This window comes from Trichechus manatus, unplaced genomic scaffold (assembly GCF_000243295.1).
Source record: "Trichechus manatus latirostris isolate Lorelei unplaced genomic scaffold, TriManLat1.0 scaffold00185, whole genome shotgun sequence".
In the NCBI taxonomy this organism is placed as follows: domain Eukaryota; kingdom Metazoa; phylum Chordata; class Mammalia; order Sirenia; family Trichechidae; genus Trichechus; species Trichechus manatus.
In genome coordinates, this window is record NW_004444121.1 from 4,204,089 (window position 1) to 4,218,277 (window position 14,189).

At 58.1% G+C, this 14,189-nt stretch overlaps 2 protein-coding genes across 2 annotated transcripts in view; both read right to left on the reverse strand.

Moving 5' to 3' along the window:
* Window positions 1–4,660: 4,660 nt before the first annotated feature.
* Window positions 4,661–10,306, reverse strand: NRBP2 (nuclear receptor binding protein 2). Its single transcript, XM_004387386.1, has 18 exons — window positions 10,036–10,306; window positions 9,509–9,631; window positions 9,329–9,430; window positions 9,137–9,226; window positions 8,882–8,922; window positions 8,694–8,788; window positions 8,472–8,495; window positions 8,308–8,391; window positions 8,171–8,226; window positions 7,996–8,091; window positions 6,819–6,951; window positions 6,641–6,743; window positions 6,487–6,537; window positions 6,278–6,413; window positions 5,235–5,288; window positions 5,035–5,098; window positions 4,880–4,935; window positions 4,661–4,743 (listed from the first exon to the last, which is right to left on the reverse strand). The coding sequence occupies exons 1-18, from the start codon at window positions 10,156–10,158 to the stop codon at window positions 4,675–4,677; spliced, it is 1,500 nt and encodes a 499-aa protein (XP_004387443.1). The 5' UTR covers window positions 10,159–10,306; the 3' UTR covers window positions 4,661–4,674.
* Window positions 10,307–14,066: 3,760 nt separating this feature from the next.
* The window catches only part of EPPK1 (epiplakin 1), a 9,051-nt gene continuing 8,928 nt past the window's right edge, over window positions 14,067–14,189 (reverse strand). The window contains exon 4 of the mRNA XM_023741616.1: window positions 14,067–14,188. Coding sequence (XP_023597384.1) covers window positions 14,067–14,188 — 122 coding nt within the window. The remainder of the gene's footprint in view (window position 14,189) is intronic.

A 14,189-nucleotide genomic window follows, 5' to 3' on the forward strand; every position in this document is an offset into this window, starting at 1 on the left:
TCTTGTCAGGGGTCTTCCTCTTTTTTCACTGACCCTCTACTTTACCAAGCATGATGCCCTTCTCCAGGGACTGGTGCCTCCTGACAACATGTCCAAAGTACATAACATGAAGTCTCACCATCCTCACTTCTAAGGAGCATTCTGGCTGTACTTCTTCTAAGACAGACTCATTCGATCTTCTGGCAGTCCATGCTATAATCAATATTCTTCGCCAACACCACAATTCAAAGGCGTCAATTCTTCTTCTTCCTTATTCATTGTCCAGCTTTCACATGCATGGGAGGCAACCGAAAACACCACGGCTTGGGTCAGGCGCACCTTAGTCCTCGAAGTGACATCTTTGCTTTTTAACATTTTAAAGAGGTCTTTTGCGGCAGATTTGCCCAACACAATACGTTGGTTGTTTGATTTCTTGACTGCTGCTCCCATGGGCATTGATGGTGGATCCAAGTAAAATGAAATCCTTGACAACTTCAATCTTTTCTCCGTTTATCATGATGTTGCTTATTGGTCCAGTTGTGAGGATTGTTGTTTTCTTTATGTTGAGGTGTAATCCATACTGAAAGCTGTGATCTTTGATCTTCATCAGTAAGTGCTTCAAGTCCTCTTCACTTTCAGCAAGGAAAGTTGTGTCATCTGCATATCGCAGGTTGTTAACGAGTCTTCTTCCAATCCTGATGCCACGTTCTTCATGTAGTTCAGCTTCTCGGATTATTTGCTCAGCATACAATTGAATAAATATGGTGAAAGGACACAACCCTGAGTCACGCCTTTCCTGATTTTAAATCATGCAGTAGCTCCTTGTTCTCTTCGAATGACTGCCTCTTGGTCTATGTATAGGTTCTGCATGAGCACAATTAAGTGTTCTGGAATTCCCATTCTTTGCAATGTTATCCATAATGTGTCATGATCCACATAGTTAAATGCCTTTGTATAGTCAATAAAACACAAGTAAACATCTCTCTGGTATTTTCTACTTTCAACCAAGATCCATCTGACATCAGCAATGATATCCCTTGTTCCATGCCCTCTTCTTAATCCAGCCTGAATTTCTGGCAGCTCCCTGTTGATTTACTGCTGCAACCATTTTTGAATTATCTTCAACAAAATTTTACTTGCATGTGATGTTAATGACACTGTTCGATAATTTCTGCATTCTGTTGGCTCACCTTTCTTTGGAATGGGCACAAATATGGATGTCTTCCAGTCAGTTGGCCAGTACCCGTCTTCCAGATCCTCATTTTTACAGATGAGAAAATGGAGGCATAGACCAATATCACACAGCAGGAAGCAGCACATCCACAGGCCAAATGGCTCCAGACCCAGGACCCTTAACCACTACATTATTATGCCTTTCAGAAGATAACATCAACATTTGAATAGTTAGAATTCCAGAAAATACAGAGAAGGAGAGGAGAAATCAACAAATAAATAATGCAAGAAAATCTCCTAGAACTGAGTGGGTTTCTTGACTGACAGCTCCTATGGAGGGCCTGAGACAGTGGGTGAAAGAGAAGGTCTACATCAAGACATGTTGGTGAGAATTCCCAAAGCACTGGGGCAAAAAGAAGATCCTAGATGTTTCCAGAGAGAGAGAAAGAAATCACAGCAAGAGGTCAGAATTCAAGAAAGTACAAGACTTCTTGAGACTAAAAGAAAATGACACAATACCCTCAAAATTCTAGGGGGAAATGATTTTGAACCTAGCCTAACTTTTGTACCTTGTTACACTTCCAAACAAAGGTGAGGGTAGGACAAAGGCAAACAGGCCAAGTCTCTATAACTTCCCATACATCCTCTTTCAGGAAGCCTGGAGATGTTCCTCCTCAAATGGGGTGAATGAAGAGAAAGGGCACAGGATCCAGGACAAGGGAGAGAAGGCGGTCCAGGACGCTGGTGCAGGGGTAACCCAGGATGACAGCTGAACTTGAACAAATGGCCTGGGGCAGAGGGCTGGCATGGCAAGGGCCATAGGAAAAGATGACACTGAGTGGTCAATTACATGGCAAGTCCCAAGTATTGAAAGGAGGTTCACACTTCTGTAGGGGAATCTAAGAATGAACTAATGAGAAAAACCAAAAACCCATTGCCGCAGAGTCAATCCTAACTCATAGCGACCCCGCAGGGCAGAGGAGAACTGCCCCATAGGGTTTCCAAGGCTGTCATCTTTACAGGAGCACACTGCCACATCTTTCTCCTGTGGAGCGACTGGTGGGTTCAAACCACCAACCTTTCGGTTAGCAGCTGAGCTGCTTTAACCACTGCACCATCAGGGCTCCTTGAACTAATAATAGGCATATAGAAAACAAAGCAAACAAAAAACATTAGGCAATTATTAACTCCAGGGAAAACAGAAAGTTGTGCAAGAAAGGAAATATACCCCGAGGACACCTTGTTCCCTGCTGAGAACTCTGGTGATGAAGCTGTAATAACCTAGGTGGCTATGATGCCCATCACACTGGGATGATGCTGGGTCAGGGGAGCAGAGCAGGTGACAATCCCCCCCCCCGGATGCCAGTAGAGGACACCTAATTTAGAAAAACCAATAAATAGCAGAAAAAGCATGCTTGTGGTCTTGTGAAACATGGACTTTAAATGCCTGAAGAAACAGCTAAGTGTTGAATTAGGGGAAGATCAGGAGACTGCTTTTATTGTTTTTATTTATTTTAGCCTTGAAAAAATCATTTCACTTATGAAACAGGTCATTTATATAACTTTGAGAGGATAAAATTTTAAGTGAAAAAGTAAGCATAGGCATTATTACATGAACCAATGATAGTATTGATACCTTTGGATTCAGTTTAATCACTAGTACAATCTGTTATGTGTTTGCCACTTTAAGACGATGCAGAATCAGACAGCTTGGCATAAGGGCTTCTGTCTAGAATGTATGAGTTATTTTAGATTTGTGATCTGAAGTTGAAAGGTGTGAGAATTTGAATAGTTTTGTAAACAGTATTGAAATGTTTAAGGCAGCTGGAGATTCACTTTATTTTTACATTTAATTTATTTGCTAGATCTTGTTAAGTTTGTTTTGTTTTTGTTTGGTTACGGTGGTGTGATAGGCAGAACAATGGCACTCAAAGATGTCCCTTTCTCAGCTGTAGAGAACCAGAGACATGGTTAGTGAGACTCAGCCACTGTTGCTGGCTTTGAAGATGGAGGAAGAGGCCATGAGCCTAGGGATGTGGGTGGCCTCTAGAAGCTGGGGAACAGACCTCAGTTTGCAGCCAGCAGCAAGACGGAGACCTCGGCGCTACAACTGCAAGGACGTGAACTCTCCAAGCTGCCAAAGTGACCAGGAAGTGACTCCTCCGAGAGCCTGTGGAAGAAGCCCAGCCTGCCGACACCGTGCCTTCAGTCCTGTGAGACCCGTCCGGACCTCTGATTCCACAACTATCAGGTACTAAGCCTGTGCTGTTTTCAGCCACTCAGTTTATGGTCATTTATGATGGCAGCAACAGAAAATAAACACTGCTTTCCCAGTTTGGCATTTGAAATGCTTAAGAAGGAAACTGAATGCTCTAGTTTAGACATGCAATTTTAAATGCTGAGGGATGTGGAACTAAGCTTGAAAATGGAGGCCAGGTGGTCCAAGGACAGAGAGGTCAGGGCCATGGGAGGGACATCCCAGGGGTCACTGAACCTCTCCAACTCAGACAGCAGTTGAGTGGGAGAGACAAGGAGCCAGGTCCTGATATCCTCAGGAAGTCAGAGGGGTGAGCTCGAGAGCAGGAGCAGGGAATGAAAGACAGAACACATCCCTTGGAGGGGGCTGCAGGAGTGGGTGGGAAGAGTGTCGCAGGGGGCTGCAGATCCCAGTCTCGAGCAGGTGGAAGGAACCGTCAGAGTGGGGGCCCCAAGGTGGCTTGTGTGGGAGCTGGGGCTTTGCTGACTATGGCCTCAACTTTGGGGCTGCTCTGAGGATCAGAGGTGTGAGAGCTACGAGGGGCCAGGACCACCAGCTTCTCGGCAGTCTCCCTGCCGTCTGCTTCTCCCACCAGGCCAGTGCCCTGTGGTCACTGCTGGGCACCCATGGCATCGTGCCCAGTGCCCAGCACCCAGCAGAACCCAACACCTGAAGAGACTCCACCCTTGGCTCCAGGCCCCAGTTGGCTGCTCTCCCAGATAGGACAAAGCAGTTCCCTGGGCAGCTGCTTGCCCAGGGCAGACCACCCTGCCCCTCCCTGCAGGCTGCCTCCCCAGGCAAGGGCTCAGAGGCCCAGGCACTGGCCCACCAGGTTCCTAGAGGCTCTTGGCCAAGGAGATGAGGCATCCCTGGAAGAGACGCTGTGGTGGAAGCCAGGCTGGCTGGGGCACAGAGTGGGGTGGGGGATCCTGCTCCTTATCCACAGCACTGGCCCTAGGCTGGGGCACAGAGTGGGGTGGGGGATCCTGCTCCTTATCCACAGCACTGGCCCTAGCCACGCCTCTCTCCAGGCTTCTTCACTCCAGTGGGCCCGGCCTATAAGCCCTTCCACCCCGGGGCCTCCTGGGGGCGGGGCCTCAGCTCCCGCGGTCAGAAGGAGCATGTTCTTCCCTCACAGGACGTATTCACCAGCACCAGGCTCGCAGGGGCACCGGCGGGCAAAGGCGGTCCGGTCGGGGTCCCGCACTCCCGCCGGTCTGGGCTCCTCCCCACGTGGACGGTGGACCCCCAGCTGTGCCGCGGGCTCAGGGCTGCGCCCGGCGGTACTTGCGAAAGGTGCTCTCCAGGAAGGCCGCCAGCTTTGGCCGGTCATCCTGCAGAGGCGGGGGCGCGCGGAGGTCGGAGGAGCGCGGACGAAGCACAGTCCTCCCAGCCTGGCTCTGGGGCCGCCCAGGCCCTTGCGCCCCGCTCCTACACGCCCCTGGCCCCCTGAGCGCCCCAGCCCCTCACCTCGTGGACGAAGCCGTAGTGCACAAGCTCAGCCGCTAGGTCCTTGGCGCTGTCGGCTGCCCGCAGGAGGAGCAGAGCGAGATGTGAGGCCACAGCTCCGCACGCCCCATCCCCCCACCTCGCCTGTCGGGGTCCCCATCCCCACCCCTGCCTACTTGGGAGCAGGTCGTAGGAGAGCTGCCGGTGCAGCCGGTCCTCCAGCACGAGCAGCAGGGTGAGCTGGGGAGGCGGAGGGCGCCATCGGGGAGGCGGGCTGGGCCAGGCCAGGAGCCCCCGCCTCCTCCCCGACCCCACATCCCTGCTGGCCATTCCTGCCACCCCCTCCCTGCCCGCCCCAGCCTAGGCTGGGGCTCACATGCCAGCGCGCCTGGTCCTCGCTTCTCTCCATATTACACTGCATCTGGATCACCTGGAAGGGAGGGTGTAAAGGTCACCATAAGAGCAGATGCCTGGCTCCAGGGGCCCCAGAACCGACAGTAGGGGTTAGGATTGGGGACAGTCTGAGTGGGGGTCCAGAAAGCATGGTACTGCCTGAACCGGGTGAGTTAAGGACAATCTCCAGAAGAGCAGACAGTGGGGCTGGGTAATGAGGGATGAAGAGTAGTTTTCCCGGGTGGAGAGAGCATCTTGAACAAAGTGGGAGCTGAGAGGACAGAGACATCAGTGGGGAGGTGACAGCAGGAGCAGGGTGCAGCTTCGGACTTGGATGCTCTCTGTGGGCAGCCAGGAGCCTGAGCAGCGTGAAACTGGGAAGGAAGGGCAGCTTGGACTGTTAGTTGTGAATTCTGGCTGTACTGAGGAGGCCAGGGTGAGTGGAGGAAGAGGTGGAGGGAGGCCAAGGGGAGGGAGGCCAAGGGGAGGGAGGTGGGGGGTGGGGAGGAAGGAGGCCCAGGGAAGGAAGCCAGGGCGAAAACTGGCGAAGTGTCCAAGTGAGGACTGGAGGTGGCCCGGATCAGCTCAGTGGCCACGGGGACACACCCAAGGCCAAAGCCATACCCTCAGGGAGCCCAGTGGGTAGGGACACAGTAAGCGAGGTGGAGATGCAGAGACTGGAGGGGGAGCCCTGGCTGGGAGGGAGCTTTTTGGGTGGAGAGGTTTAGGCGGTCTTGAGGCAGACACCTGGACACAGTGTCAGGAATTAGCACACCAAAGGGACAGGAGCCTAGAGGGGTGGGATCGGCAGGCAGGTGGGGGGCAGGGAGGGCAGGGGAGGGGGAGCCTCTGGCAATGAGGAGTATCCCAGCTGGTCCTCCCTGGCCTCTGGCCCCCACACAGGGCCCACCCTTGGCCCTGGTCTCTGGCAGCCTGGGAGAGAGCTGGGTTGGGAGCCCCAAAGCGCCGGAGAGAGCCCCGCATGTCTGGGGGGGGGGGGGCAGGTGTGAGTGGGCGTGGCCTCACCTTCCTAGTCTCCGAACCGAAGGGCTCCGGAGTCGGGGTCTTGGCCTTCTGCGCCTCCTCGGGGGGCGGGGCCAGCACGCGAGGCAGCCCCAGGGGCCAAGTGGTGGCGAAGTTCATCAGCGGATAGATCCCATTCCTGGGGGCACACCAGGCTGGTTGGAGGCTCAGGCCTGGCAGCCGCCATCGCCCACCCACACGCCAGCGCTCACCTGACGTCCTCCAGGAATTTGTCAAGCTCCAAGAAGGAGACCTCCGAATACCTGGTGCAGGGGGTGGGGGGTGGGGAGGGAGGCACATGAGGGGCCAGCCAGGAGGCTGTGATGTGGGGTGGGGCCAGGCGGGCTTGGAGTGGGGGGCTCTTACCGCCACTGCACCGGGGGCCGGCGCAGCCGCGGGATCTCTGCCAGGACTGCATGCGGGTCCACCGCCTTGGTTTTTCCCTCCAGGGTATTCTCAGGCATGAGGTCTGTGGGTCGCAGTGGCGCTCAGCCAGGCCTCCCTCCACCCCAGCCTAGCCGCCCACCTGCGGGCCCGCCCTCACACTGGTGCTGGATGAAGCAATGCGCTGCCAGGAGCTTCAGCGAGTGCACCTCGAAGAGCACGCGGTGGAAGAGCAGGCTGTGGGCAGAGGGCCGCCGGGCAGGGTCCCGAGCCAGGCAGGACAGGATGAACTCCTGGGGGCAGAGGAAGGTCACGGTGGGTGGAGGTGCTCTGCTCTCGGCTACTCCGCCCCACAGTTCCTCGGGAATCCAATCCCCACACCCTCCCTCCCAGGGACACCAAGGGGCCCTCATGCTGGACTGTGCGCATGAGGCAGCATCCCCTTAGCGGCCAGGCCAGGACCTGTCCACGCGCAGGAGGACAGCCAGACCCTGGGCCCAGAACCTCGTCTGGTTTATTTCACACCACCCTCACCAGATCTGGGCGCAGTGGGCGTCCCCTTCCCCAGTTCACAGCTGCCAGGATGCCAGGTTCCCCTGCAGCCTGAACCCACCTCCCCACGGCCTGTCTCTCTCCATCACCCCATCCTGGCCCCACGGTTCTGATCTCCAGAAGTTATGGGGTGCCCAGGTTAATCTGTCAGCCTCTGGCCAGAGAAGTGGAGGCTGTAGCTTCCATCCTATATCTCCCTTGCCTGGTCCCCCACCCACTATGTCCTCCCCCCCCCCACGCCCATATCTCAATGATCTCCTGGAAGCTAAAAGGCAGGGACTGGAATCAGGCAGACCTGGATGTGAATACCAGCTCCACCACTTCATCTAAGGCCTTGGGCAAAGTGCTTAGCATCTCTGAGCCTCAGTTTGTCATCTACAGAATGGGCATAACAGTGTACCCACAGGGATTATTGTGAGGCTAATGTGGGAACTGGTGTGAAGGCCCATCAAGGCCTTGCCACATTGAGAAATGGGGGTGTCTGCTCGCATTGGTGTCACCTCCTCCTCAGAGCCCCTCCATGGCTCCACAGTGCCCCTGGGCCTAAACTTGGCACTCTGCTGCAGCAGGCCGGGTTCTCGCCGGTCTCTCCTCCTGGGAATGTGCTAACCCCTCATGGCTGCGCTCCCCTGAGGCCCTTCTGGTGTGTGGACCATGCGAAGTTGGCTGGCACACCGCCAGCTGTGCCAACCCACTGCACCTCCAGGCCTGCCCAGACGGCAGAGGCCCTGGCCCCATCTCAACCACCCTGAGCCTGCCCAGGAGGACTGGGGCAAGCTGCTCACCCGCATATTGGGGTCACTCAGTGAGTGCCTAGCTCCGGCGATGGCCTCTTCCGTTACGCGGGTGTCCCCGTTGGCCTGGATCTCCAGCACCGCCATCTGGGGGTACAGTGAGGTCAGGCAGGGGGCAGGGGCAGCGCAGGCGAGACATGGGGCCATGAAGCCTTAGGGCCAGTACCTCCAGCGCGCACATGCCGAAGGAAAAGATGTCCACCGCGGTGCCATCAGCAACCTCTGAAAGGCGGGAGCAGGGAGGTTGGGTAGGTCGACGCCGGGCATGGGGCGCAGGGGCGGCCAGACCCCACCCGGACTCACCACCGTACTCGGGCGGAAAGAAGTGCAGGTTCCGCACCTCGTCACGTTCAGCGAGGATGGGGCTTCGGAGATAGTCTGGGAGCGCTGCGGCGAGCGCGGGAGTGAGCCGGCCGACCGGCTGTCTCCACGCTCCCCTGCCCCGTGCCCCCCAGGTCCCCACGCACCATTGGCGAAGATGCGATGCCACACTGCGCAGGCCACCACCGGGAGAAAGGGCTGCGTCAGCGCGAGGGGGCTTTGGGCGTCAGGCGCGCTCTGCGGGGGCAGATTCCCCCACCCCGCCCCTGGCAGGCCCCGCCCCGGCCCCAGCCCCTCCCCAGCCGTGGGTAGACCCCCACCCCGCACACGGAGGGCCCCACCCCCAGCAGGCCCCGCCCTGCCAGCACCCGAGCCGATCTTGATGAGGCCGTTGTGCTGGATGAAGATGGTGTCACTGGTCAGGTTCCCGTGGATGATGGGGGGACTGCAGGCGTGCAGAAAGCTGCGGGGGAGGGGAGCAGGCGGACCCAGTTAGGGGCGCCGAGGAGGTGGGAGCGGTGGCGGGGGCTGGGGGCCGGCAAACCCGGGCGCTCACCTGAGTGCGGACAGGATCTGCGTGCACCAGCGCTTCCAGGCCTGGCGGCGGGCGGACGACTCCGTCGGGAGGGGCGCGGGCTAGGGGCTGGGTCTGGTGGTGCCCGCCCGCGCCTCTCCCCCCCAGTTCCTGTCCCGGAAGCCGCCCCCGCCCGGTCCTTGTCCTGGGGGCCTCCTAGCGCCCGCGCCCTGTGTCTGTCACCAGGGCCTGGCGCCCAACCCACCCTGCCGGAGCCCTGGAGCCCGCGATCCCTACCCTGGCGTTCATGGCCTTGTGGTTCTTCTTGGTCTTTTTGAGAAATTGCTTGAGGCTGCCGGACGACACGTACTCTGTGATGAAGATAACCTGCAAGGGGGGCGGCGGGCTGTCGGACTCCCCCAACTTCGCGGGCGCCCAAGCGCCCCACCTGGCTCAGTCGCGCCCAGGCCCTGGTCTTCCCGGGCTCACCCGCGCGCGGGCTTCGGACGCGTCCAGCCAGTACTTGTGTAACTTGACGATGTTGGGGTGGTCCACCAGCGCCAGCTGCTCAAACATGGTCTGGATCTTCTCCTGGGGGGGGGGGGCGGCACTGTCAAGAGGCCAGAACAGCGGGTGAGGGTGGGATGGGGGCTGGGAGGGTGGCCTCACCTCATGTGCGGAGAAGGCTTTCCTGTCGCTGAAGCGCAGCTCGTTCCACACCACCTCCACCCCCTCCTCTGTGTCCATGGCCAGGAACGTGCTTTGGACCCCTGGCATGTTCCCCTGGTTCACCTGTGGGGGACCAGGCTGGCGGCTTGGCCTCTACCATGCGTGTGGTTCAGGGCTGGATGCCTCTGGGGGGAGCGGGGTCTGCCCTGGCAGCGTCCAGGGAATGGGCAGGGGGGTAGGTCCCAGGGAATCGAGGGGTGGTTTCTAGGGAGACAGCAGCCGGTCTCAGAGGCATCGGGAAGTGGTCTCAGGCGGAGGGTGGTCCTCAGGGAATGGGGGTTCCTCACGTGGGCGTGGGGGACGGGCCAAAGGGATCCAAGGGCCGGCCAAGACCGTGGCCGCCCAAGCACTTTACGGACGCTGAGCTCCCCCAGAGCCCCCGCGGCTCCGCACGGCTTCCCAGGCCTCAAGCCCACCCACCCCCGCCCCCCGTCCGGGGAGGGAAGCCCCCCCTCGCCCGCACCCACCTGCTCCCGCCGCTTCTGCCAGCGCCCGCACGGGCTCTCCTCCAGGATGTCGCTCTCGTCCTCGCTCTCGTCCTCCCGCTCCCGCTCCCGGCTCCGCCTCGGCGCTGGCTCCGGGGCCGCCATGGCTCGGCGGGCCAGGCCGCCGCCCCGCGCGCGATCCGCCCGCCCCGCGCCGCCGCTGCTCGTCTGCCCCTGGTCCCGCGCCCAGCCGCCCAGGTCCAGGAGCCGGAGCAGAGCCGCAGCCGCCGCCTCGAGCCCCCACCCCGCCTCCGGGAATCGGGAGACGCGGGCGCGCAGCGGGCGCAGGGGTGGAGCCGGCCAGCCCCTCCGGAGCCGCCTTCTCGGGCCGGAGCCGGAGTGGAGCTTCGCGGCGGCGCGAGAGCCTGCCCGCCCCTCCCGGTCGCGCCGGGTGGAGCAGGGTCCCAGGCCCGGCCCAACTCCGCCCCAGGACCGCTCCCCCAGAAGCCCCGCCCCGCTCCGTCCGGTGCCCCACCCCGTGGAGCCGGGTCCAGGGCCCCGCCCAAGGCCCCGCCCCCCAGAAGCTGCGCCCCGTCCGAGGCCTCGCCCCCGGAGCAAAGCCGTCCCGGCTGGCGTCCGTCTCCTCCAGGCCTCTGCCGCTGTCGGCCGCGCGGAGAGGTGGCCCCGGGACCAACCTGAGCCGAGTTGGCCCAAGGCTGCGGTGGTGGCCCAGAGGCGAGCCCATTGGGGTCTTCCCGGGCGCGCGGTGGGCACTCAACTGCCTCGGCGGCCGGCCGGGGTCTCCGGGCACCGCCCCTGGCTAGCTCTCCAAGCTGCCGCTGCCTCCGGAACCGCTTCCTGTCGCACTTCCCCAAACCCGGCCCGGACCGCGGTGCCCTCTAGGGGCTTCTGCCTAGGGGTGGGCCTGGCGTGGAGCGGGACCCTGGAGCGGCCACTCTGCCTGGGATAGTCCCTGAGGATCTGGGAAAGGCCCGGCTGAGCAGCTGGGGGCTCCTGCAACTGCAGGAGTTCCCGGGTTCCCAAATGGGGCCAGCTCTTCACGACAGCCACCCCCTACCCCAAATTAGTAAGGCGTGGGGAAAACGCTCACCAGCAGGCTGTCAGCTACTAACGCATGAGCACACACCTCCGCCGGCCCTCGGTCTGGGTTTCCCTCTCAGGTCCACACACCCACCGGCCCCCTTTCCAGGATGGCCATTTGTGCCTTCTGTCTGGGTAGTACAGACTGTTAATGTCCTTGGCTGCTAACGTGAGTCCACCCAGAGGTGCCTCAGAAGAACCATGGGGGGCAGTCCTTCCTCACTCAGCCTGCAGCCCCACTCTCCCTCCTTGCTGCCCTCACTACCAGGCAGCCCCACAGCAACAGGACCCCTCCGGAATTCTCCCTCTACACCCCCTCCCCCCATAACTCCCCTCTGTGCTCCTGAGGGTGCACCCACCCTCCGCCTTCTCTTCCTGGAGGGGAACTGGTGAGCCGCGAGCCCACCCTCCCACAAACCTCCAGCCCTCCGCCAGTGGGCCTTCCCTCCTGCTGGCCTCTCAGCTAGGTGGACCCCTCTCTTCCCTCCAACCTGCAATGTAGCCGCCGGCATCTGACCCCTTTTCACTGTCTGCCACTCTTTTATGACCAGCGTTTCCCGCTCGGACCCTGCAGCCCCCTCCCCACGCTCCTGGCTTCCACCCAGCACCAGGTGACCCTGTGGACACGTCACTCGCCTGCTCAGAAGCGCATGCGATGAAGGGCTGACACACCCGCCCAGGGTGTTCAAACCCTGCACACTGCAAAGAAAGGATGGACCCTTGACCAGCTCCTTGGAGGCGACCTCTCGGCCTTGGAATACCTTTTCTGACAAGGTGTCTTTGTATGCCTGGGGCCCTGGGCCCGGCCAGACCGCCTATACTAGCGGTATGATTATGGTGGGTCCTGGGCCATGTGGCATACGTTTGCCTGTGGAGGGGATGCAGACTGAGCAGCTAAGTTCAGTGACACAGGTGCTCCATGTCTGTGTGACCGACCCCCAGTAATACCCTGGACCTCACCAAGGCTGGGGGAGCGTCCCTGGTGCCAAAGCTCCATCCATGTCGTGCGTCATTGCTGGGAGAATTGGGCGCTGTCCGCACGGCTCCACTGGGTGGGCAGGTAGGAGCTCTCACCTGGGCTCTCCAGGACTCCACCCAACATGACTTTTCTGTGGCTGATTTAAGGTCTTCCTTCTCTGTACTAAACTGTAACCGTGAGTTCAACGGCTTTCTGAGTCCTGGGTCCTTCTATTGAATTACTGAACCCAAGGTGGACTGGGGACTCCATCACACCCTCCACAGTCCCTTCTCACTTGCCCAGAGATCCAGGCCTTAACCACGGTCCACAGGCCACCGCAATATACCCTGCTGCCCATCTCAAACTGCTGCCCTCCCTCCTGCTGAGTCCACTCCAGCCACCTGGCCTCTGTGCTGTGTGTCGAGCATGATGGGTGCCTTCCCAGAGCCTTTGCACCCGCCCTCTGCCTGGAATGCCCTTCACGTAGGTGTCCTTGGAGTCTCGACTCAAGTGTCACCTTCCCAGAGCGGCCTGGCCCGCACGCCTGCCCCTGTGAGACAAGCAGGCCTGCTTCTATCTGCCAGCAGCTCTGGGGCCTCTTTGCTCTGTCTGACCAAACACCCCCACCCTGGAAGAAGGTCAGCTGATCCAGGCCAGGGTCACACGTACAAGGACGGAGCTGAAACCATTAGAAAAGAATTCAGCTTTTGCCTCCAGCCTGACGGCACTGGGCATGAAGCCACAGCAAACACGGCCACTTAGACACGAGTAGACAGAACGTGAGTCACTCCACAGGTGTAAAAGACGTCTCATAATTCATCGACATGCATTTAATACCATTTTGGGGAAAACCACGAAGTAATATGTACACTTCAGACTGATATGTCCAAGGCCCAAGAAAAGGGTTCTCCAATTAGAAGGTGATGGAGTGTTTCAATGATGATCAACTGCAAATTTTCCATAAAATAGAAAAAGAGACTTGGCAATTCCTCAAAAAGTTAAACTTATTGAAAATCAAACTTACTGAAAGCAATTTCGCTCCTAGGTATATACCCAAAAGAATTAAAGCAAGAAATCAAACAGATATGTGTGCACCCACGTTCACAGCAGCACTATTCACAATAGCCGAATAGTGGAAACAGCCCAAGCGTCCCTCAACAGATGACGCATGAACAACATGCGGTCCATCCACACAATGAAGTGTTATTCAGCCATAAAGAAAAACAAGGTTCTGACGGATACTGCAACCTGGCTGAGCCTTCAAAACACGAGGTTGACGGAGAAGTCAGACACAAAGGGACGCATATGATATGAATTCGCTTCTAGGAACCATCTAGCAAGGCCAATTGCAAGAGACAGAAAGTAGAACAGAGGTTCTCGGGCTTGTGGGAGGGAGGATGGGGCGTTATGGCTTAAGGGGTACTGAGCTTCTATGGGGGGGATGAACGGGACCTGGGAACAGATGGTGGTGATGGTTATACAACACAGTGAGTGTACTTCCCACCACTGAACGGCATATTCACAACGGGCTAGGGAGGGAGATTTTAAGTTATGCGTACTTTGCGGAGCCCTGGTTAACAGCTCTACTGCTAACCAAAAGGTCAGCAGTTCAAATCCACCAGCCGCTCCTTGGAAACCCTATGGGGCACTTCTACTCTGTCCTGTAGGGTCGCTATGAGTCGGAATCGGCTCGACAGCAATGGGTTATGGGTATACTTTACAACAATTTAAAAAAAAATAGAGAAACACAAAAAAGTGCCAGAAGTCACAAGTGAGAGCACCCACAGGCATAAGAGTCAGCACCGTGAGGAGAAGGACGGTTCTGGTTCATAAACAGACCAGGAAACACGGCCACGTGATGGGAGTATGGAAAAGCAAACAATACCTGAAAGATGTGAATGATGCCAATCAAAACGCCGATGGAGAAGAGAGAAGCGAAAAAACGGGAAAAACATGGAAATATTAAAAAATGACACAATAGCTTTACAAACAGAAATGGAAATACTCAAAGGTCTCATTTTTCCTTTGATAGACATAAAAACAAGAGCCTGGTGTCAGGGTCCTGAACGCAGCGCCCCAGCAGCTGCAGGTAGGTGAGGTTCTCGTGCGTGTTGGGGTCGAAGAAGCCCTTGGTGTC

Excerpts from the sequence above, each read along its gene's own strand:
- NRBP2 (XM_004387386.1), bottom strand. The coding sequence starts at position 10,158 with ATGGCGGCCCCGGAGCCAGCGCCGAGGCGGAGCCGGGAGCGGGAGCGG. Across the intron at positions 8,496-8,693 it reads CCTCATCAAGATCGGCTCGG|TGTGGCATCGCATCTTCGCC; the intron begins GTGCTGGCAGGG and ends TGGCCTGCGCAG. Across the intron at positions 5,099-5,234 it reads AGGACCAGGCGCGCTGGCAT|CTCACCCTGCTGCTCGTGCT; the intron begins GTGAGCCCCAGC and ends CCGCCTCCCCAG.